This window comes from Tachyglossus aculeatus, chromosome 21 (genome assembly GCF_015852505.1).
Source record: "Tachyglossus aculeatus isolate mTacAcu1 chromosome 21, mTacAcu1.pri, whole genome shotgun sequence".
Classification (NCBI taxonomy): Eukaryota; Metazoa; Chordata; class Mammalia; order Monotremata; family Tachyglossidae; genus Tachyglossus; species Tachyglossus aculeatus.
Window position 1 is genome coordinate 295,324 of NC_052086.1, and position 23,084 is coordinate 318,407.

Genomic DNA, 23,084 nt, shown 5'->3' on the forward strand with positions numbered 1-23,084 from the left:
TGTACTAAGCGCTTGGGAAGTACAAGTTGGCAACATATAGAGACGGTCCCTATCCAACAGCGGGCTCACAGTCTAGAATGGGGATTAAGACTGTGAGCCCCCCGTGGGACAACCCGATCACCTTATAACCTCTCTAGCGCTTAGAACAGTGCTTTGCACATAGTAAGTGCTTAACAAATGCCATCATTAATTAATTAATTAATCCCCATTTGACAGATGAGGTAACTGAAGCACAGAGAAGTTAAGTGACTCGCCCAAGGTCGCACAGCAGACAAGTGGCGGATCTGGGATTAGCAGCCACGTCCTCTGACTCCCAAGCCCGTGCTCTTATTAATAATAATAATAACAATAATAATGACATTTATTAAATGCTTACAATAATAATGGCATTTATTAAACACTTATGTGCAAAGCACTGTTCTAAGCGCTGGGGAGGTTACAAGGTGATCAGGTCCGACGGGGGGTTCACAGTCTTAATCCCCATTTTCCAGATGAGGGAACTGGGGCCCAGAGAAGTGAAGTGACTTGTCCAAAGTCACACAGCTAACAATTGGCAGAGGGGGGGATTTGAACCCATGACCTCTGACTCCAAAGCCCGTGCTCTTTCCACTGAGCCACACTCTTTCCACTAGACCATCTGATCCCCCCCCTCACTCCATCCGACACCCCCACCCCTCCACCTGACCCCCCTTAGTCCACCTGACTCTCCCCCCAAACCCTTTCCACCCGAAATGTTCACCCCAGTCTGCAGCCCTCACCCTCAAAGGGAGCACTACCGGATGCCTAGCGAGTCATCAGCCCAGAGAAGCCCCTAGGTCCTGGGTGCTGATCCCTACAGCACCTGGGGTCCCTGCTGGGTACTGACAGCTGTACTAAGAGCAGGCTGTGTGCAGAGCACTGTACTGAGCACAGAGCACTGTACTAGATAAAATGCTCAAGAAAGTGGCAAAATATTCTTCTCAACCCTTTTTGCCCTCATCTAGATGTACTGGTAGTGATACTGTACAGCCTATCTGGCTGTCACAGGATGTTCAGATGTACTAAATTCTATTACCCCTGCTACAACTGTTACCCCTGCTACAACTGTTTCTCCCATTATTCTCCATCAGGACAGCTGGTGCTTTTTCAGGGCACAGAATGAATCCTAGGTTTCATTCCACCTCTGTGCCAGGAGGCCTTCCCTGACCCATTTCCCCCCCTTCTGTGGTCAGGTCATAATAATAATAAATAGCATTTATTAAGCGCTCACTATGTGCAAAGCACTGTTCAAAGCGCTGGGGAGGTTACAAGGTGATCAGGTTGTCCCACGGGGGGGCTCACAGTCTTCATCCCCATTTTACAGATGAGTTAACTGAGGCCCAGAGAAGTGAAGTGACTTGCCCAAAGTCACCCAGCTGACAATTGGCGGAGCCGGGATTTGAACCCATGACCTCTGACTCCAAAGCCCGTGCTCTTTCCACTGAGCCATGCTGCTTCCTACAAGCTAGCTGCCTTAGCTTTCAGGATGTTACTGACTTCTCATTTTATTGTTTGGACTTACTCTTCCTTACTCTTGTGCATTTGGCAATTGATGCCAATCAGTCTTCTTCCAAATATAAGACTGTTGACAGCAAAGGTGACATATTTTATAGTCTTTTCTAAAATGCTTTCCAAGTTCCCGTCAATCAGTCGAGGGTATTTTGTGCAGAGCACAGTACTAAGCATTTGGGAGAGTACAATACTTCCAATTTAGTGCTCTACACAAAGGAGGCATCCAGCACAGTACTCAGGACACTGCAGAAGCCCAGCAAAATGCTCCAAATAAGGACCCGGTGCCCAGTGTTCCACATATAGCTGGCACCCAGTGCTCCACATACAGCAGGCACCCAGGACTCTGCACACAGCTGGTGCCCAGTGCTCCACACAAAGCTTGTGCCCACAACTCTGCATACGCACCCAGCGCTTCACACACAGCTTGTGCCCACAACTCTGCATACAGTGGGCGCTCAGGACTCTGCCCACAGCCAGCGCCCAGTGGTCCGCACGCAACCGGCCCTCAGGACCCTGCAGGTGCCCAGTAAGGAGCTCTGCACGTAAAAATCGCCCCATAAATGTGTGTATGTGACACAGCGTTGGGGGTTAGCATCCCCTCTCCTTACCAGACCCTCCCGAGCCGAGAAGTTGCCTCTCAGAACTGATGTCAGCCCCCCCTGCACCCAGCTGTGCCATCTCCAGGGGAGAATCCCAGGGCCAGCAGCCAATCAGACCCCGGCCTCCAGCACCGGGCTCGCTCCTGGATCTGCCCAAAAGAGGTCGAGGCCCGGCACCACCTCAGACGTGAGCAAGTCATTCCATCTTGTCCCTTCAACCCTGGCAACCTGCCACCCCAATGTGGCTGGGACCAAGATAATAATAATGATGGCATTTGTTAAGCGCTTACTATGTGCAAAGCACTGTTCTAAGCGCTGGGGAGGTTACAAGGTGATCGGGTTGTCCCACAGGGGGCTCACAGTTTTCATCCCCATTTTACAGATGAGGTAACCGAGGCCCAGAGAAGTGACTCGCTCAAAGTTACACAGCTGACAATTGGCAGAGCGGGGATTTGAACCCGTGACCTCTGACTCCGAAGCCGGGGATCTTTCCACTGAGCCACGCTGCTTCTCTTAAGATGAGCGGGCCCCGCCAGCCCTGTGAGATGCCCTACAGCTGGCAACCCTGCAGGATGACCAGCCCTACACCGGGGAAACGGTGGGGACCTGGCGGGGGGCAGTGGTGGGAAGGCTGCCGAGTGGATGGGGTGAAGACCCCCAATTTGAGGTCTGGGTGGCCACTCTGAAGCTTCTGGGGTCTGAGAGGAACCTGGGTGGGCCAGATGGCTTGGTGGGGGGGAGGGAGGGAGGAAAGTCCCCCAGGGCCCCACCAGCAGAAGCATTTACACCTGCTCTCTTGTCATTGTGGTCAGCTGCCTCTTCTGCCCCTGAACTCGGGGTCTCAGTTGAGTGCAAGGCCACAGAAGAGTGGGCCACAGAGGGGACAACTGTTGGCAGAGGGGACTGACCGCAGAAGGGGGCTGAACACAGGAGAGGTTCAGGGAAATTGCGGGGAGGTGGGGTGCATAGGATCCATTTGGGACAAGACACTCATTGCACACAGTAAACGCTTAACTAATGCTATTATTATCCTGGGGAAAGGATTGTGGGCCAGAAGGAAAAATTCCTCTTCTCGCCAGGAGAGAAGGTGGGCCTGGGAGGAGGGAGGATGGGAATCAAATCCCAGCTCTCCCCCAGGCCTACTAGAGAAACAGCGTGGCTCAGTGGGAAGAGCACAGGCTTTGGAGTCAGAGGTCAGGGGTTCAAATCCCAGTTCCGCCAATTGTCAGCTGTGTGACTTTGGGCAAGTCACCTAACTTCTCTGGGCCTCAGTTACTTCATCTGTAAAATGGGGATTAAGATTGTGAGCCCCTCGTGGGACAACCTTATCACTTTATAACCTCCCCAGCACTTCAAACAGTGCTTTGCGCATAGTGTTTAATAAATGCCATCATTATTATTATTATTACTGTGTGACTTCAGACAAGTCTCAACCTCTCTAAGCCTCCGCTTCCTCAGCTGTAAAATGGGGATAAACACCTTGCCCTCCCCTCCCTCTTAAACCGTGAGTACCCCACACAGACACATACACAGCTCGATATTGGCGGCGTCCGCTGCTGTTTTCTCTTCTGCCTCTGTCATCCCAGTCAAAGCAATTGCTCGGAGACCCCTCTCGTTGATAGCAGTGTGTTATGCCACGCTGGTCTCTCCTCAGCACGTGACCCCAAGTTTTCAGTTAGGATGCAGCTCTGTCTGAGGCCCTGTCCCCAGTGACTTCCTCCTGGTCAAATTCAATGGCCTCTACCTCCATCCTAATCCTCCTTGACCACTCAGCTGCCTTTGACACTAGGGACCAACCCCTTCTCCTGGAAACATTAACCAACCTTGGCTTCACTGAATCCGTCCTCTCCCGGTTCTCCTCCTCTCTCATTCTCAGTCTCTTACTGTGCTTATTGCATGCACTCATTTTCAGTCCCTCCTCTGTCTCTCACCTCCTAACTGTGGGAGTCCCTCAAGGCTCAGTTCTGGGTCCCTTTATATTCTCCGCTTGGAGAACTCATCTGTTCACACAGCTTCAACTATCATCTTCAGGCAGACGATTCCCAAATCTACAGCTCCAGGCCAGATCACTCTCCTTCTCTGCAGTTTCACCCTTCCACCTGCCTTCAGAACACCTCTTCTTGGATGCCAATCAATAGCTCAAACAGCATATCCAAAACAGAACCCCTTACCCTCCCACACAAACACTGTCCTCCTTCTGGCTTTCCGATCACCATCAATAACAGCACCATCCTCCAAATCTCACAAATCTGTAACCTTGACATTCATCTCTTTCAACCCACACAGCATGGCTCGGTGGAAAGAGCAACGGGCTTTGGAGTCAGGGGTCATGGGTTCAAATCCCAGCTCCGCCACTTGTCAGCTGTGTGACTTTGGGCAAATCACTGAACTTCTCTGGGCCTCAGTTACCGCATCTGTAAAATGGGGATTAAGACTGTGAGCCCCCTGTGGGACAACTTGATCACCTTGTAATCTCCCCTAGCGCTTAGAACAGTGCTTTGCACAGAGTAAGCGCTTAATAAATGCCATCATTATTATATTCAACCTATCATGAATTCCTATTAGTTCTACTTTCACATCTCTAGAATCTGCCCTTTTCTCTCCATCCAAACTGCAGCCACCCTAATTCAAGCACTTAGCTTATCCCACTTTGACCACTGCATCTGTCTCCCCATTTCAGTCCACACGTCACACTGCTGCCTGGATCGATTTTCTGAAAAACCGTTCAGTACGTATCTCCCAGTTCCTCCCAATTCCTCAAGAACCTCCGGTGGCACATCGAACAGGAATTACTGACCATTGGTTTTAAAGCACCCGATCGGCTTGCCCCCTTCTACTTTACTGGCTCATTTCCTGCTAAAACCCAATCTGCACACTTCCCTCCTCTACTGCCAAACTACTCACTCTACTTGGATCTCATCTATCTTTCCACTGACCCCTTGTCCACATCTTCCCTCTGGCATGGAACTCCCCCCCCCCTTCATATACGACAGACACCGCTCTTCCCACCTTCAAAGCCCTCCCTAAGCTCTCATTTCCCCTACCCACCCTCCCCTCTGTATCACTATGCCCTTGGCCATCATCATCAATCGTATTTATTGAGCGCTTACTATGTGCAGAGCACTGTACTAAGCGCTTGGGAAGTACAAATTGGCAACATATAGAGACAGTCCCTACCCAACAGTGGGCTCACAGTCTAAGGGCCATATAGCCCTTAAGCGTTTTGATGGTCACCCCGGCCCCATAGGATTTACATTCCTATCCTTACACTCTGCTACTTGCTCTATTTGTCATTTATTTTAAAGTCTGAAGGCCCCTTGTAGGCAGGGACCATGTCTACAACGCTACTGTATTTTCCTAACTGCTTAGCACAGTGCTCTGCACACAATAAGCACTCAATAAATGCCACCGATTGACCGGTTACTCTGTCTTCAAAACACCGCATCTGCTCCTCGGCTTTCAGCTCCCCAACTTCAGCTCTCCACTCTGTAACTGTCGGGGTGTCTCGCTGCGGTTCATTGTCCTGGCGAGTCCCCGCAGAGTTCTGCAGAGGCGAGCGGACCTTCGATGCTGGGGGCCCTCACTTCGGTGCGGAAATTCATCACTCTTGGTGCCGTCCCGCCGGTCGAGAGCGAGTGGGGCTGAACGGGTGGATTGGATCGAGGAGCCGGACACCGGGTCCACCTCCGGGACCGGTCTGCATCTGGAAAACCCCCTCCAAGCCCCACTCTCCTCCCCTTGGCTGACCCAGGCGCCCCAAGAAGCCCTCCCCTGGCACCCTTGAACCCACTGCAGGGGCTTAGTCGTGACCGTGTGGCCCAGGGGAGCACAGAGGTCACTTCCCTGAGACAAAGAGACTCCCACCTCACACTGGTGCAGAACTTTAATTGCTGCTTCAGCGGGGCAGTGGGTCACCTTCCGAACCAAGCTATGGACCCAAGCCAGGGCTTCTCGGGCTGCGTCCCCCGTCCGTCGGCGGGAGAGTGGGCTTGCCCCCCTGGCAACGCCACCCATGGGCTGGGATCACCCGGGTGCTCTGCCCAGGCCAGGGCTGGGACCAGCAATCAGCGAATCCCAAAACGTCAACGACCTCATTGAGGCCTGTGGCCCGGCCTCCCCGGGACCCTCATGAACCCTGGGGCCGGCCTGATGGTGGAGGGGGATCCAATCTCTCCTCGTTCCGCCTGTCCACCATCGCCTCGACTGGATGCTTCTCCAGGGCCCCGGGGGTCACAGGAAACTGTCCTGAGCCCGTGGCCCCGGGAAGGCCTGTCCCAGGAGGCACGCTCCACTCTCGGGAGCCAGTCAGGACCTCCATCACGAGGTCCATGCCGTCTCCTCTGTTCCTCAGGCTGGACTCAGGGGCCCGGCTCGGCCCCTCCAAATTCCCGCTGCTGTAGCTTCCGGATGAGCTCCAGCACGTTCATCTGCAAAGTCAGCTCCTGCAGCAGGGAGGGAGGAAAGGAGACGCTGACCTCTCTTTGGCCGCCCCAGGTTCACGGCCTAGTGGAAAAAGGGCAGGCCTAGAAGCCAGAGGACCTAGGTTCTTCCTGAACTCCGCCACTTGCCTGCTGTGTGACCATGGACAACTCACTTAACATCTCTGTGCCTCGGCTTCCTCAACTGCAAAATGGGGACTCAATACCCGTTCTCCCTCCTATACAGACTGTGAGCCGCATGTGGGGCAGGGACTGTGTCCGACCTGATTAACTTATATTCACCCTTGTGCTTTGAACAATGCTTGACAGAGTAAGCACCTAAACACCATAAAAAAAAAATGCAGCGAGGCTTAGTGGGAAGAGCCCGGGCTTAGAAGTCACAGGTCATGGGTTCTAATCCTGACACTGCCACTTATCTGCTGTGTGACCATGGGTAAATCACTTAACTTCTCTGTTCCTCAGTTCCCTCATCTGTACAATGGGGATGAAGATTGTGAGCCCCACATGGGACAACCTGATTACCTAGTATCTACCCCAGCACTTAGAACAGTGGTGGCACATAGTAAGCGCTTAACAAATTCCAACATTATTATTGCCAAGGCCCTCTTCTCCTCAGCTATGCCCACCCTCACTCTTGGTTGTGGGGAAAACCAAGAACCTGTGAGGCCTAGGGACAGGCTAGGGGCGGGCAGAGGTAGGGGGACCCAGCGGCGGGTGGCTGGCCCCCAGTGCCCCGGCGCCCTACCAGGGCTCCCGGAGATCGGCTCTGGACCTTGAAATGGAGGAAATCCCAAGAGAGGCAGGAGGGCCGGGGTACCTCAACAGCGAGGTGAGGGTGTCCCAGGGTCAGCTACAGGCATTTCAACAGACCCAAAAGATGGGGAGGGACCCAAGATCAGTTTCAGGAGGATTCCCACATCCCCGAGGGGCAGAGAGGTTCCTGGGGTCAGTTTCAGGGGGTTCCAACAATCCAGAGGGACAGGGGTCCCGGGGTCAGCCCCGGAAGATTTCAACAATGCCGAGGGACGGGGGGTTCCAGAGTCAGCTCCACGGGGTTCCAACAGCCCAGAGGGGCGGAGGGGTCCCGAGGTCTGTGGTATCCACCTCGGGCTGGATGGTTGTGGGGGTCGCAACAGCAGCTGGGGGGACAGAGACTCGGGAACGTTGGCGAAGGGTCGTGTCTCCCCGGGGGGCAGGGCTCCTCAGGTTATCCCAAGCGTGCCCTGACCTGAGGATTCGTGGTCACATAGAAGCCCGTGACTCCGGCCTTCTCCAGTGTGCTCTGCTGGTCGGCCACCTTCTGGTCCAGCTCCAGGACGATCTTCTGATCCATCATCTGCTGCTCCTCTTTGACCCGCTGCTCCAAGGCCTGCCAAGAGCGGGCCAGATGTGGTTAAGTTGATGCCGGGCCAGGCCAGAGGGAAAGGTTCCATCTCTCATCCTATCCTGACTGGATTACTGCATCAGCCTCCTCTCTGATCTCCCATCCTCCTGTCTCTCCCCACTTCAGTCTATACTTCACTCTGCTGCCCGGCTCATCTTTGTGCAGAAACGCTCTGGGCATGTTACTCCCCTCCTCAAAAATCTCCAGTGGCTGCCTGGCAACCTACAAATCAAGCAAAAACTCCTCACACTCGGCTTCAAGGCTCTCCATCACCTCGCCCCCTCCTACCTCCCTTCTCTCCTTCTACAGCCCAGCCCGCACCCTCCGCTCCTCTGCCACCTCTAACCTCCTCACTGGGCCTCGTTCTCACCTGTCCCACCATCGACCTCCGGCCCACGTCCTTCCCCTGGCCTGGAATGCCCTCCCTCCACACATCTGCCAAGCTAGCTCTCTTCCTCCCTTCAAAGCTGAGAGCTACTGAGAGCTCTCCTCCTCCAAGAGGCCTTCCCAGACTGAGACCCCTTTTCCTTCTCCTCCTCTCCATCCCCCCACGCTACCTCCTTCCCCTCCCCACAGCACTTGTATATATATTTGTACAGATATATTACTCTATTTTACTTGTACATATTTACTACTCTATTTATTTTGTTAATGATGTGCATAGGGCTTTAATTCTATTTGTTCTGATGATTTTGACACCTGTCTCCATGTTTTGTTTTGTTGTCTGTCTCCCCCTTCTAGACTGTGAGCCCGTTGTTGGGTAGGGACCGTCTCTATATGTTGCCGACTTGTACTCCCCAAGCACTTAGTCCAGTGCTCTGCACACATTAAGCGCTCAATAAATACTATTGAATTGAATGAATGAAGGGGACAGGAATGGGTGGGCCCGGCTGGCACTTTGGATGAGGACGTGATGTGAATCTTTCAGCTCTGGCCCCAAGGAAAGTCCATCCTGTGCTGCATCCGATTCATCGGTCTTTATATCTACTGCCCGTCTATCCGTCCGTCCAAACTGCTCTCTTGATCTCTCGCACCTCCCCTTGTGTGGCCCCCCTGCGCTCCCATCCCTAAGCCTGTCTCTCACCCGGCCTCCTGCATTCCTCCTCTTCCATTTTTCCATACGATTCTGATTCCCCAAACCCTGTGACTCTCCACAACAGGGGGTGGTCACTCAAGGGGTGACTGAGAAGCACCATGTCCTACTGAATGTCCTACATGTCCTAGAGAAGCAGCGTGGCTCAGTGGAAAGAGCCCGGGCCTTGGAGTCAGAGGTCATGTGTTCAAATCCCGGCTCTGCCAATTGTAAGCTGTGTGACTTTGGGCAAGTCACTTAACTTCTCTGGGCCTCAGTTACCTCATCTGTAAAATGGGGATTAAGACTGTGAGCCCCCCCGGGGGACAACCTGATCACTTTGTAACCTCCCCAGTGCTTAGAACAGTGCTTTGCACATAGTAAGTGCTTAATAAATGCCATTATTATTATTATTATTACTGGCTACAGCATGGGCCCGGGAGACAGAAGGACCTGGGTTCTAATCCCAGCTCTGCCACTCGTCTGCTGAGTGACCTCGGACGAGTCACTTAATTTCTCTGGGCTTCGGTTCCCTCATCTGGAAAACAAGGATGGAAACATAGGGCTATGGACTGTGTCCAAACTGATTAGCTTGCATCTACTCCAGCCCTTAGTAAAGTGCCTGACATACGATAAGTGCTTAGCAGATACTAAAGGATAATAAAAAAGGGGCCGGGAGTCCTCTATTTATATAGTCCTCTATTTTTTTACTTCTCTATTTATTTTATTCGTACATATTTATTCTATTTATTTTATTTTGTTAATGTGTTTTATTTTGTTCTCTGTCTCCCCCTACTAGACTGTGAGCCCACTGTTGGGTAGGGACCGTCTCTACTTGGACTTCCCAAGCACTTAGTCCAGTGCTCTGCACACAGTAAGCGCTCAATAAATACGACTGAATGATTGAATGACTGAATGAATGGCTGGCATCAGGCAGATGCTTGGCATTCACTGCTTTTATCCGGGCCTGCGGGGAGTCCCCCGGCACCCCGTCTCATGACGGGGTTCTCTCAGCTGTGTCCTCTCTTGGCCTCCCTCCTGAAACGGGCCTATAGCCGGTGGACGGAGCCGAGTCCAGATCCGGGCAGCAGAGGCAGGGACACGGAGCTCAATGCCCGCGGGGGCCCGGGCGGCCCTGTCCCTTTCTTCTCCCCACCCGGTGCCCCCCTACACCTCCATAGCCAGACCGGCCCTGGGCCGCGCCTCTCCTACCTCCTGCTCACGCTGCTGGGCTGCTCGGAGCAAAGCCAGGTTGTGGGGCAGACAGCTCTGCTGGGCTTCCTTGTGCCTGTGCAGCATGGCCTGCCTGAGCCCTGGTGGGAAAAAGCGACACACACGGCTGCTCACCCCTGCCCGGACCCCCGACCTCCTTCTACTGCCCAGCCCGCACCCTCCGCTCCTCCGCCGCTAATCTCCTCACCGTTCCTCGTTCTCGCCTGTCCCGCCATCGACCCCCGGCCCACGTCATCCCCCGGGCCTGGAATGCCCCCAATCCCTCTGCAAATCCGCCAAGCTAGCTCTCTTCCTCCCTTCAAGGCCCTGCTGAGAGCTCACCTCCTCCAGGAGGCCTTCCCACACTCAGCCCCTTCCTTCCTCTCCCCCTCGTCCCCCTCTCCATCCCCCCATCTTACCTCCTTCCCTTCCCCACAGCACCTGTATATATGTATACATGGCTGTACATATTTATTACTCTATTTTACTTGTACATATCTATCCTATTTATTTTATTTTGTTGGTATGTTTGGTTCTGTTCTCTGTCTCCCCCTTTTAGACTGTGAGCCCACTGTTGGGTAGGGACTGTCTCTATGTGTTGCCAATTTGTACTTCCCAAGTGCTTAGTACAGTGCTCTGCACATAGTAAGCGCTCAATAAATACGATTGATGATGATGATGATGATGATGATGACCGCCGTCGGGTCAGGAGATTCGATCGTCAGGGCGGGAGATTCGATCGGGTCGGCTGAGGGGAGGTCGTGCCCCGGCCCGAATCGGAGGGAGGGGCGGAAGGAGCTGGCAGGGTGCCCTGCTGAGCCAGAAAGGGATGTCCTCGACACAGACCAGAGCCGACCACTGTCCTCATCACCTGAAGCCCACCGGGCAGCAAGTTTGTGCCTCTGGAAGCAGCGTGGCTCAGTGGAGAGAGCCCGGGCTTGGGAGCCAGAAGTCGTGGGTTCTAATCCCGGCTCCTCCACTGGTCAGCTGTGTGACTTTGGGCAAGTCACTTCACGCAGCGTGGCTCAGTGGAAAGAGCCCGGGCTTTGGAGTCAGAGGTCATGGGTTCAAACGCCAGCTCCGCCAACTGTCAGCTGGGTGACTCTGGGCAAGTCACTTCACTTCTCTGGGCCTCAGTTCCCTCATCTGTAAAATGGGGATGAAGACTGTGAGCCCCACGTGGGGCAATCTTATCAACTTGTCTCCTCCCCAGCGCTTACATCAGTGCTTTGCACGTAGTAAGCGCTTAAAAAATGCCATTATCATTATTATTACTATTATTCTCTGGGCCTCAGTTTCCTCATCTGTAAAATGGGGATGAAGACTGTGAGCCCCACATGGGACAACCTTGATTACCTTGTATCCCCCTCAGCGCTTAGAACAGTGCTTGGCACATAATGATGGCATTTATTAAGTGCTTACTATGTGCAAATCATAACACAAATCATGTGTTAAGCGCTTAACAAATACCAACATCATTATTATTATTATTATTGGGAAGCAGCGTGGCTCAGTGGAAAGAGCCCGGGCTCTGGAGTCAGAGGTCACGGGTTCAAATCCCAGCTCCGCCAACTGTCAGCTGTGTGACTTTGGGCAAGTCATTTCACTTCTCTGTGCCTCAGTTACCTCATCTGTAAAATGAGGATGAAGACTGTGAGCCCCCCGAGGGACAACCTGATCACCTTGTAACCTCCCCAGCGCTTAGAACAGTGCTTTGCACATAGTAAGCGCTTAATAAATGCCATTATTATTATTATTATTATAAACCCCTGACTCCCAGGACTGTAGGGCCACTGGGTTCAACCGGGGGCCCACCGGAAAGTGGGGATGACAGAGGGGCAGCAGGACTGGGGGTGGTGAGGGCGGGATAGGTCCTCCGCGTCCCCCCCCGCAATGTTGCCATCTGCGGGGGCCTGTCTCACCAGGTCATCATCATCAATCGTATTTATTGATCGCTTACTTTGTGCAGAGCACTGTACGAAGCGCTTGGGAAGGACAAGTTGGTAACTTATAGAGCCAGTCCCTACCCAGCAGTGGGCTCACAGTCTAAAAGGGGGAGACAGAGAACAAAATCAAACATACTAACACAATAAAATAAATAGAATAGATACGTACAAGTAAAATAAATAGAGTAATAAATATGTACAAACATATATACAGGTGCTGTGGGGAAGGGAAGGAGGTGAGATGGGGGGGGATGGAGAGGTCAGGGGTCTGTATTCTGAAACACCAGCCCAGAAACAGGGTGGACGGCGCAACTCCTCCCCCCGGGACCCCGAGGGCCCGGTGCCCGCAGCTCACCACGGTGCTCGCTCTGCAGCTTGAGCCGCTGGCTGTACAGGCTCCTCTCGGTGAGGTGCTGGATCTCCAGCAGGCCCTGCACGATCTCGAACACGGTGCCGTCCAGCAGGGCCAGGGCCAGGTCGCTCAGCAGCGTGTAGGACAGCCGCTGCTGGCACGAGCTGCGGGCGACAGACGGCCGGCCGGCCGCTGAAAATCCACCTAACGTCCCCACCCTGGGACGGAACCCGGGCCTCTCCTGCCTCTTTCTTTCTCTATATCACATCCGTGTCTTAGTACAGTGCTCTGCACACAGTAAGTGCTCAATAAATACGATTGATGATGACCAACCTCCCCACCCACCATCATTCATTCATTCATTCATTCAATCGTATTTATTGAGCGCTTACTGTGTGCAGAGCAGTGGACTAAGCACCAGCAGCTGGACGGACAGGGACTTGGGAACGTTGGCGAAGGGTCGCGTCCTTGGACACAGTCCCTGTCCCATGTGGGGCTCATTCATTCATTCATTCAATCGTATTTATTGAGCACTTACTGTGTGCAGAGCACTGGACTAATCAATCAATCAATCGTATTTATTGAGCGCTTACTGTGTGCAGAGCACTGGACTAAGCACCAGCAGCTGGAAGGACAGGGACTCGGGAACGTTGGCGAAGGGTCGCGTCCTTGGACACAGTCCCTGTCCCATGTGGGGCTCATTCATTCATTCATTCAATCGTATTTATTGAGCGCTTACTGTGTGCAGAGCACTGGACTAATCAATCAATCAATCGTATTTATTGAGCGCTTACTGTGTGCAGAGCACTGGACTAAGCGCTTGGGAAGTACCAGTTGGCAACGTATAGAGACGGCCCCTACCCAACAACGGGCTCACAGTCTAGAAGGGGGAGGCAGACAACAAAACAAAACATGTGAACAGGTGCCAAGTCATCAGAATAAAGAGAAATAAAGCTAGAGACACATCATTAACAAAATAAAATAAATATTCAATCGTATTTATTGAGCGCTTACTGTGTGCAGAGCACTGTACTAAGCGCTAGGGAAGTACAAGGTGGCAACATATAGAGACGGTCCCTACCCAACAGTGGGCTTAATTGCTTAGTACAGTGCACTGCACCCACTAAGCACTTGGGAAGTACAAGTTGGCAACATATACAGACGGTCCGTACCCAACAGCGGGCTTAAGCGCTTAGTACAGTGCTCTGCACACACTAAGTGCTTCGGAAGTACAAGGTGGCAACATATACAGACGGTCCCTACCCAACAGCGGGCTTAAGCGCTTAGAAAGTTGCTCTGCAATCAATTGTATTTATTGAGCGCTGACCGTGTGCAGAGCACTGTACTAAGCGCTTGGGAAGTACAAGTTGGCAACATACAGAGACAGTCCCTACCCAACAGTGGGCTCACAGTCTAGATGGGGGAGACAGAGAACAGAACCAAACATATTAACAAAATAAAATAGATATGTACAAGTAAAATAAAGTAATAAAAATGTACAAACATATATACATATATACAGGTGCTATGGGGAAGGGAAGGAGGTAAGACTGATGGCGGCAGTTGTTCCGGATGGCTACCAAGTCGCCGGGCGACTAAAGAATTAGACAAAATGTGACTGCCGAAAGTTTTAATAAAGTTTTTATTGGTAAGGCCGAAGACCGACTAGGGGGTAACACAACCGGCAGGATCATTTCCTTAAGGGAAAAGGACTCACATCACCAGCCTGGCTGGGCCAGAGGCCTGACTAGACTAGACTAGAGAAGCAGCGTGGCTCAGTGGATTGATAAAATAAATCAATCAATCAAATCAATAAATACGATTGATTGGAAAGAGCCCGGGCTTTGGAGTCAGAGGTCATGGGTTCAAATCCCAGCTCCGCCCATTGTCAGCTGTGTGACTTCGGGCAAATCACTTAACTTCTCTGGGCCTCAGTTACCTCAGCTGTTAAAATGGGGATGAAGACTGTGAGCCCCACGTGGGACAACCTTGACTACCTTGTAACCTCCCCAGCACTTAGAACAGTGCTTTGCACATAGTAAGCGCTTAATAAATGCCATCATTATTCTCTGGGCCTCAGTTCCCTCATCTGTAAAATGGGGATGAAGACTGTGAGCCACCCGTGGGACAACCTGATCACCTTGTAACCTCCCCAGCACTTAGAACAGTGCTTTCCACATAGTAAGCGCTTAACAAATGTCATCATTATTCTCTGGCCTCAGTTCCCTCATCTGTAAAATGGGGATGAAGACTGAGAGCCCCACATGGGGCAACCATGGTTACCTTGTAACCTCCCCAGCACTTAGAACAGTGCTTTGCACATAGTAAGCGCTTAATAAATGCCATCATTATTCTCTGGGCCTCAGTTCCCTCATCTGTAAAATGGGGATGAAGACTGTGAGCCCCACAACCTTGATGACCTTGTATTCCCCCCCCACGGCCCCCGGTGCTTACAACAGTGCTTGGCACGTAGTAAGTGCTAATAAACGCAAACATTATTCTCTGGGGTTCAGTTCCCTCATCTGTAAAATGGGGGTGAAGACTGTGAGCCCCAAAACCTTGATGACCTTGTATCCCCCCCGGTGCTTAGAACAGTGCTTGGCACGTAGTAAGTGTTTAATAAATGCCATCATTATTCTCTGGGCTTCAGTTCCCTCATCTGGAAAATGGGGATGAAGACTGTGAGCCCCACAACCTTGATTACCTCGTATCTCCCCCCCCACCCCCACCCCGGTGTTTAGAACAGTACTTGGCACATAGTAAGCGCTTAATAAACGCCATCATTATTCTCTGGGCCTCAGTTCCCTCATCTGTAAAATGGCGATGAAGATTATGAGCCCCACAACCTTGATTACCTTGTATCCCCCCACCCCCACCCCGCTCCCCGCCCGGTGCTTAGAAGAGTGCTTAATAAATGCCATCATTATTCTCCGGGCCTCAGTTCCCTCATCTGTAAAATGGGGATTAAGACTGTGAGCCCCAAAACCTTGATGACCTTGTATCCCCCCTGGTGCTTAGAACAGTGCTTGGCACGTAGTAAGTGTTCAATAAATGCCATCATTATTCTCTGGGCTTCAGTTCCCTCATCTGGAAAATGGGGATGAAGACTGTGAGCCCCACAACCTTGATTACCTTGTATTCCCTCCCCCACGCCACCCCAGTATTTAGAACAGTACTTGCCACGTAGTAAGTGCTTCATAAACACCATCATTATTCTCTGGGCCTCAGTTCCCTCATCTGTAAAATGGGGATGAAGACTGTGAGCCCCAAAACCTTGATGACCTTGTATCCCCCCCCGGTGCTTAGAACAGTGCTTGGCACATAGTAAGTGTTTAATAAACGCCATCATTATTCTCTGGGCCTCAGTTCCCTCATCTGTAAAATGGCGATGAAGATTATGAGCCCCAAAACCTTGATTACCTTGTATCCCCCCCCTCCCCCCGGGTGCTTAGAAGAGTGCTTGGCACGTAGTAAGTGCTTAATACATGCCATCATTATTCTCTGGGCCTCAGTTCCCTCATCTGTAAAATGGGGATGAATCAATCAATCAATTGTATTTATTGAGCGCTTACTGTGTGCAGAGCACTGTACTAAGCGCTTGGGAAGTACAAGTTGGCAACATATAGAGACAGACCCTACCCTACTCACAGTCTAGAGGGGGGAGACAAAGAACAAAACCAAACATATTAACAAAATAAAATAAATAGAATAGATATGTACAAGTAAAATAGAGTAATAAATATGTACAAACATGCATATATATATATATACAAGTAAAATAAATAGAGTAATAAATATGTACAAACATACATACAGGTGCGAAGGGATATACAAGGATGAAGACTGCGAGCCCCACACCTTGATGGCCTTGTATCCTCCCCCGGCGCTTAGAACAGTGCTTGGCACATAGTAAGCGCTTACCAGCGTGGCTCTGTGGAAAGAGCCCGGGCTTTGGAGTCAGAGGTCATGGGTTCATATCCCAGCTCCGCCGTCAGCTGTGTGACTTTGGGCAAGTCACTTCACTTCTCTGCGCCTCAGTTCCCTCATCTGTAAAATGGGGATGAAGACTGCGAGCCCCACACCTTGATGACCTTGTAAAATAATAATGGCATTTATTAAGCGCTTACTATGTGCAAAGCACTGTTCTAAGCACTGGGGAGGTTACAAGGTAATCAGGTTGTCCCACGTGGGTCTCGCAGTCTTCATCCCCATTTTACAGATGAGGGAACTGAGGCCCAGAGAAGTGAATCAATCAATCGTATTTAATGAGCGCTTACTGTGTGCAGAGCACTGTACTAGGCGCTTGGGAAGTACAAGTTGGCATCGTATAGAGACAGTCCCTGCCCAACAACGGGCTCACAGTCTAAAAGGGAGAGACAGGGAACAAAACCAAACATACTAACAAAATAAAATAAATAGAATAGATAGGTACACGTAAAATAAATACAGTAATAAATATGTACAAACATATATACAGGTGCTGAGATGGGGGGGGATGGAGAGGGGGACGAGGGGGAGGGGAAGTGACTTGCCCAAAGTCACACAGCTGACAATTGGCAGAGCCGGGATTTGAACCCCATGCTGCTCCCAGACTGAGCCCCTTCCTTCCTCTCCCCCTCGTCCCCCTCTCCATCTTACCTCCTTCCCTTCCCCACAGCACCTTTATATATATATATATATATATATGTTTGTACATATTTATTACTCTATTTTACTTGTACATATCTATTCTATTTATTTTATTTTGTTAGTATGTTTGGTTCTCTGTCTCCCCCTTTTAGACTGTGAGCCCACTGGTGGGTAGGGCCTGTCTCTCTATGTTGCCAACTTGGACTTCCCAAGCGCTTAGTGCGGCGCTCTGCACACAGTAAGCGCTCAATAAATACGATTGATGATGATGATGCTTCTTGTATACCCACCCCCGGCGCTTAGAACAGTGCTGGGCACGTAGTAAACGCTTAGCAAATGGCCTCCTGACTGTTATTGTTACCTGGGCAGCTCGTTGACGAGGGCCTGGAGGGAGGAGAGCAGGCGGTAATGCCGCTCCTGCTGCCGGGCCCCTCCGCACGGCTCCATCGCAGACCCCCGAAAGACCGACCACCCAACAGATCGACCGACCACCCCCGTCCTCACCCGCCCCTTCCGCCAGGAAGCCCCGGGGATTGACCGAAAAACCAGGCCAAGGGCGGGACAACCGCTCCAGGCCAGAGCCAACGGCAGCCGGAGCGGGGGGCGGGGTTTCCCTATTCATTCATTCATTTATTCAGTCATTCATTCATTCATTCAGTCAGTCAGTCAGTCAGTCAGTCCACCGTACTTCCAATTCATTCATTCATTCGTATTTATTGAGCGCTTACCGTGTGCGGAGCACTGGACTCAGCGCTTGGGAAGTCCCAGTTGGCAACATCCAGAGCCGGTCCCTACACAACAGCAGGATCACAGTCTAGGAGGGGGAGACAGACAGCAAAACAAAAAACGTATTAACAAAAGAATAAATATATGATCAATCAATCAATCAATCATATTTATTGAGCGCTTACTATGTGCAGAACACTGTACTAAGCGCTTGGGTAGTACAAATTGGCAACATATAGAGACAGTCCCTGCTCAACATCGGGCTCGCAGTCTAAAAGTCTATAATAATAATGATAGCATTTATTAAGCGCTTACTCTGGGCAAAGCACTGTTCTAAGCGCTGGGGAGGTTACGAGGTGATCAGGTGGGCCCACGGGGGGCTCCCAGTCTTCATCCCCATTTGACAGATGAGGGAACTGAGGCCCAGGAGAAGTGAAGTGACTTGCCCAAAGTCACACAGCTGGCAATTGGCAGAGCCGGGATTTGAACCCATGACCTCTGACTCCAAAGCCCGGACTCTTTCCACTGAGCCACGGTATTTATTGAGCGCTTACTGTGGGCAGAGCAGGCGTTTGGGAAGCACGAGTCGGCAACGTATAGAGACAGTCCCTACCCAAACAGCGGGCCCACAGTCTAGAAAGGGGAGACACACAACAAAATAAAACATATGGACATTCATTCAGTCATTCAATCGTATTTATTGAGCGCTTACTGTGTGCAGAGCAATGGACTAAGCGCTTGGGAAGCACAAGTCGGCAACATAGAGAGACGGTCCCTACACAACAACGGGCCTACAGTCTAGAAAGGGGAGACACACAACAAAATAAAACATGTGGACATTCATTCATTCATTCAATCGTATTTATTGGGTGCTTACTGTGCGCAGAGCACTGGACTAAGCGCTTGGGAAGTCGGCAACATCTAGAGACGGTCCCTACCCGACAACGGGCTCACAGTTGAGAAGGGGGACACAGACAACAACAAAAACCACGTTGACATTCATTCATTCAGTCGTATTTATTAAGCGCTTACTGTGTGCAGAACACTGAACTAAGCGCTTGGGAAGTCCAAGTCGACAACATATAGAGACGGTCCCTACCCGACAACGGGCTCACAGTCGAGAAGGGGGAGACAGACAACAAAACAAAACACGTGGACATTCATTCATTCAGTTGTATTTATTGAGCGCTTACTGTGTGCAGAGCACTCGACTAGGCGCTTGGGAAGTACAAGTTGGCGACATATACAGAGCGATTACTGTATGCAGAGCACATTATTCAGTTCAATCATTCAATCATTGCCATTCAATGGGAAGCAGCGTGGCTCATTGGAAAGAGCCCGGGCTTGGGGTCATGGGTTCTAATCCCAGCTCCGCCGCTTGTCAGCTGTGTGACTTTGGGCAAGTCACTTTGCTTCTCTGGACCTCGGTTACCTCATCTGTAAAATGGGGATGAAGACTGTGATCCCCACATGGGACAACCTGATGACCTTGTATCCTTCCCAGCGCTCAGAACAGCGCTGTGCACATAGTAAGCGCTTAACAAATGCCATCATCATCATCATCATCAATGAATTAATGAAGGAGAGACGGAGACCGAGAAACCGACAGAGAGTGAGCGTGCCTCCGATGGGGAACTGATGGGCCGTTTCTCCGCCTCCGTCACGAATGGGGTTGTGGTGTTTGCTGGAGCACGTGTGTGACACTGAACAGGAAGTGGTTGGGGGGCAACCAAACAGTCCAACAGTCAGAGCATCTATCACTGGGCTGCCTGCCATGTGTGTCAATGGAGACTGTGTAGTATGCGTGACTCTGCGGGCTTGAATGGAGAACGTGTGCATGTATGTGTGTATATGCATAAATGAAGGGATATGTGTACGCACATTCCTCTCGCCGCCGACCCCTCGCCCTCGTCTTGCCTTTGGCCTGAAAACACTCTCCCCTTCATTCGTTCATTCATTCAATCGTATTTACTGAACGCTTACTGAGTGCAGAGCACTGGGCTAAGCGCTTGGAAAGTACAATTCAGCAATAAGGAGAGACCATCCCTGCCCACACCGGGCTGACAGTCTAGAAGGGGGGAGACGGACAGCAAATCAAGTAAACAGGCATCACTGTAAATAGAATTATAGATATATACCCATTAAAACAAGTAAACGGGTATTACTATATATAGAATTACAGATATGTACATATTTACACAAATGCTGTGGAGCAGGGAGAGGCGGGGGTGAAGGAAAGGGAGCCAGTCAGGGTGACACGGAGGGGAGGGGCCCGCTGTTGGGTAGGGACCGTCTCTGTATGTTGCAACTTGTACTTCCCAAGCGCTTAGTACAGTGCTCTGCACGCAGTAAGCGCCCAATAAATATGATTGAATGAATGAATGGGAAGGCTTCTTGGAGGAGGTGAGCCTTCAGTAGGGCTTTGAAGGGGGGAAATGGGATTGTTTGACGGATTGGAGGAGGGAGGGCATTCCAGGCCAGAGGTTGGACATGGGCCAGGGGTTGTCGGGAGGACAAGGTGAGAAGGTTAGCACCAGGGGAAGAAGAGAGTTGAGGTAGGAGGGGGCAAGGTGATGAAGAAGCAGCGTGGCTCAGTGGAAAGAGCACGGGCTTTGGAGTCAGAGGTCGTGGGTTTGAATCCCACCTCCACCCCAAGTCTGCTGTGTGACCTTGGGCAAGTCACTTCACTTCTCTGAGCCTCAGTTCCCTCATCTGTAAAAATGGGGATTAAGACTGTGAGCCCTACGTGGGACAACTCGATCACATTGTATCCCCCCCAGCGCTTAGACCAGTGCTTCGCACATAGTAAGCGCTTAACAAATGCTATTATTATGGAGAGCTTTAAAGTCAATAATGAGGAGTTTTTGTTCCATACGGAAGTGGATAGGCAGGCACTGGAGATTTTTGAGGAGGGGAGTGACACGCCCAGAACGATTCTGTAGGAAGATAATCCGGGCAGCGGAGTGAAGTACGGACTGAAGTGGGGAGAGACAGGAGGTTGGGAGGTCAGAAAGGAGTCTGATGCAGTCATCCAGTCAGGAAAGGATAATTGTACTACCGTGGTAGCGGTTTGGATGGAGAGAAAAAGCGGATCTTGGTCTCCCCAAATCCCTCCCTCCCCAAATCCAACCGACAATTACTCTGCTCCTCGTTCAAAGCCTTATTGAAGGCACACCTCCTCCAAAAGCCATCTCTGACTAAGCCCTCCTTTCCTCTCCTTCCACTCCCTTCCCTGACTTGCTTCCTTTATTCATCCCTCCTCCCAGCCCCACAGCACTAAAGTACAGATCTGCAATTTATTTCTTTATATTAATGTCTCTCTCCCCCTCTAGACTGTAAGCTCGCTGTGGGCAGGGAATGTGTCTACTTATTGTTACATTGTACTCGTCCAAGCACTTGGTACAGTAAGAACTCTCTAAGTACGATTGAATGAATAAATGAATGAAGTGTTCCTGAATATGCGGCTTTATGCCTCCAAATCTGAATGCATGTGAATGCCTGAGGCGAGATGCCAAGTGCGTGGGTATCTGCCTGTTTTTGTGCATGGGTTGTGTCTGGGTGCCGATGTGTATACGTTTGTGTGGGGGGGGTCCTGAGTAGATGTGGGTCTGCCTGTGTGTAAGAATAGGAAGAGGCAGAAGAATAGAAAAGCAGCATGGCTCAGTGGAAAGAGCCCAGACTTTGGCGTCAGGGGTCATGGGTTCGAAACCTGGCTCTGCCAATTGCCAATTGCTTAACAGATACCATCATTAGTATTAGGGAGAAGCAGTGTGGCTCAGTGGAAAAAGCACGAGCTTGGGAATCAGAGGTCAGGGGTTCAAATCCCGGCTCAGCCAAATTGTCAGCTCTGTGACTTTGAGCAAGTCAATTAAGTCCTCTGTGCCTCAGTTCTCTCATCTGTAAAACGGGGATTAAGACTGTGAGCACCCCCCCCCCCCCCATGGGTCAACCTGATCTCCTTGTTACCTCCCCAGTGCTTAGAACAGTGCTCTGCACACAGTAAGAGCTTAATAAATGCCATCATTAGTATTATAAGCAGGGTCCGTGACTGTGTGGAACTGTATAAGTGCGTGGGAAGGAGGGGATTTCTGAGAACTGTGTGGATTTTCAGAGTCGTTTTGTATCTGAATGGGTGTGTGTGTCTCCTCTTCCTTCCTGCCTTTTAGGGCCTGTGTTTCCATCCTCTGTCTCCTTCTTTTTCTCCTTTGCTCTCTTTCTCCCTCTCTGTTTTCTGGCAGGATGTAGCACGCTGGGTGGGTGGGTGGGTGGGGAGACGGGAAAGGATACAGAAGAAGTAACACGAGAAATAACACTTTTAAGGACAGCCTGAGTTTTGTTCGCCGTCAACTGAAGGCTGGAAGACTGCCCTGGTGCGCGAAATGGAAAATCAATCAATCGTATTTATTGAGCGCTTACTGTGTGCAGAGCACTGGACTAAGCGCTTGGGAAGTACAAGTTGGCAACATATAGAGACAGTCCCAACAGTGGGCTCACAGTCTACAGGCTTAAGGTTGATTTCTTCTAATTTCTGCGGTGCCCCCTCCGGTTTCCTGATCCATCCTGGAGCGGTGCAGGCCTGGAGGCTAGGGAACAGGCTGGGAAGCTGGGGATGGGAGGGGTAAGGAGAGGCCTTGAGGGGAACGGTAGGGACTGTCTCTATATGTTGCCAATTTGTACTTCCCAAGCGCTTAGTACACTGCTCTGCACACAGAAATCGCTCACTAAATACGATTGATTGATTGATTGGAAAGGGAGGCCCCATTCCTTCGTTCTGGAATGACGCGGATGGTTCTCCCGCTGGGAAACCGAGGGCCACCAGGGGGCAGTACAGGCTGCCCCATAAAGGAGTGGCCTGGCCCTTTAAGGGGGCTGAAGTTGGGGAGGGTGGGGGGATTCAGGGAGGAGGGGGGACACCGCCGGACCTTCCCCGGAACGTTTGCCCTCCTGGAGACAGAAGCCGGGATCAGCCGGCCCCTGTATATCTGTATATATGTTTGTACATATTTATTACTCTATTTATTTATTTATTTTACTTGTACATATCTATTCTACTTATTTTATTTTGTTAGTATGTTTGGTTTTGTTCTCTGTCTCCCCCTTTTAGACTGTGAGCCCACTGTTGGGTAGGGACTGTCTCTAGATGTTGCCAACTCGTACTTCCCAAGCAATTAGTCCAGTGCTCTGCACACAGTAAT

The 23,084-nt window shown here is 51.1% G+C and overlaps 1 protein-coding gene across 1 annotated transcript; it reads right to left on the minus strand.

Moving 5' to 3' along the window:
• Positions 1-6,215: 6,215 nt before the first annotated feature.
• On the minus strand, positions 6,216-17,660 carry LOC119942512 (protein DGCR6-like). Its single transcript, XM_038763340.1, has 5 exons — positions 17,525-17,660; positions 12,538-12,698; positions 10,237-10,337; positions 7,797-7,937; positions 6,216-6,571 (listed from the first exon to the last, which is right to left on the minus strand). The coding sequence occupies exons 1-5, from the start codon at positions 17,608-17,610 to the stop codon at positions 6,488-6,490; spliced, it is 573 nt and encodes a 190-aa protein (XP_038619268.1). The 5' UTR covers positions 17,611-17,660; the 3' UTR covers positions 6,216-6,487.
• Positions 17,661-23,084: the final 5,424 nt, after the last annotated feature.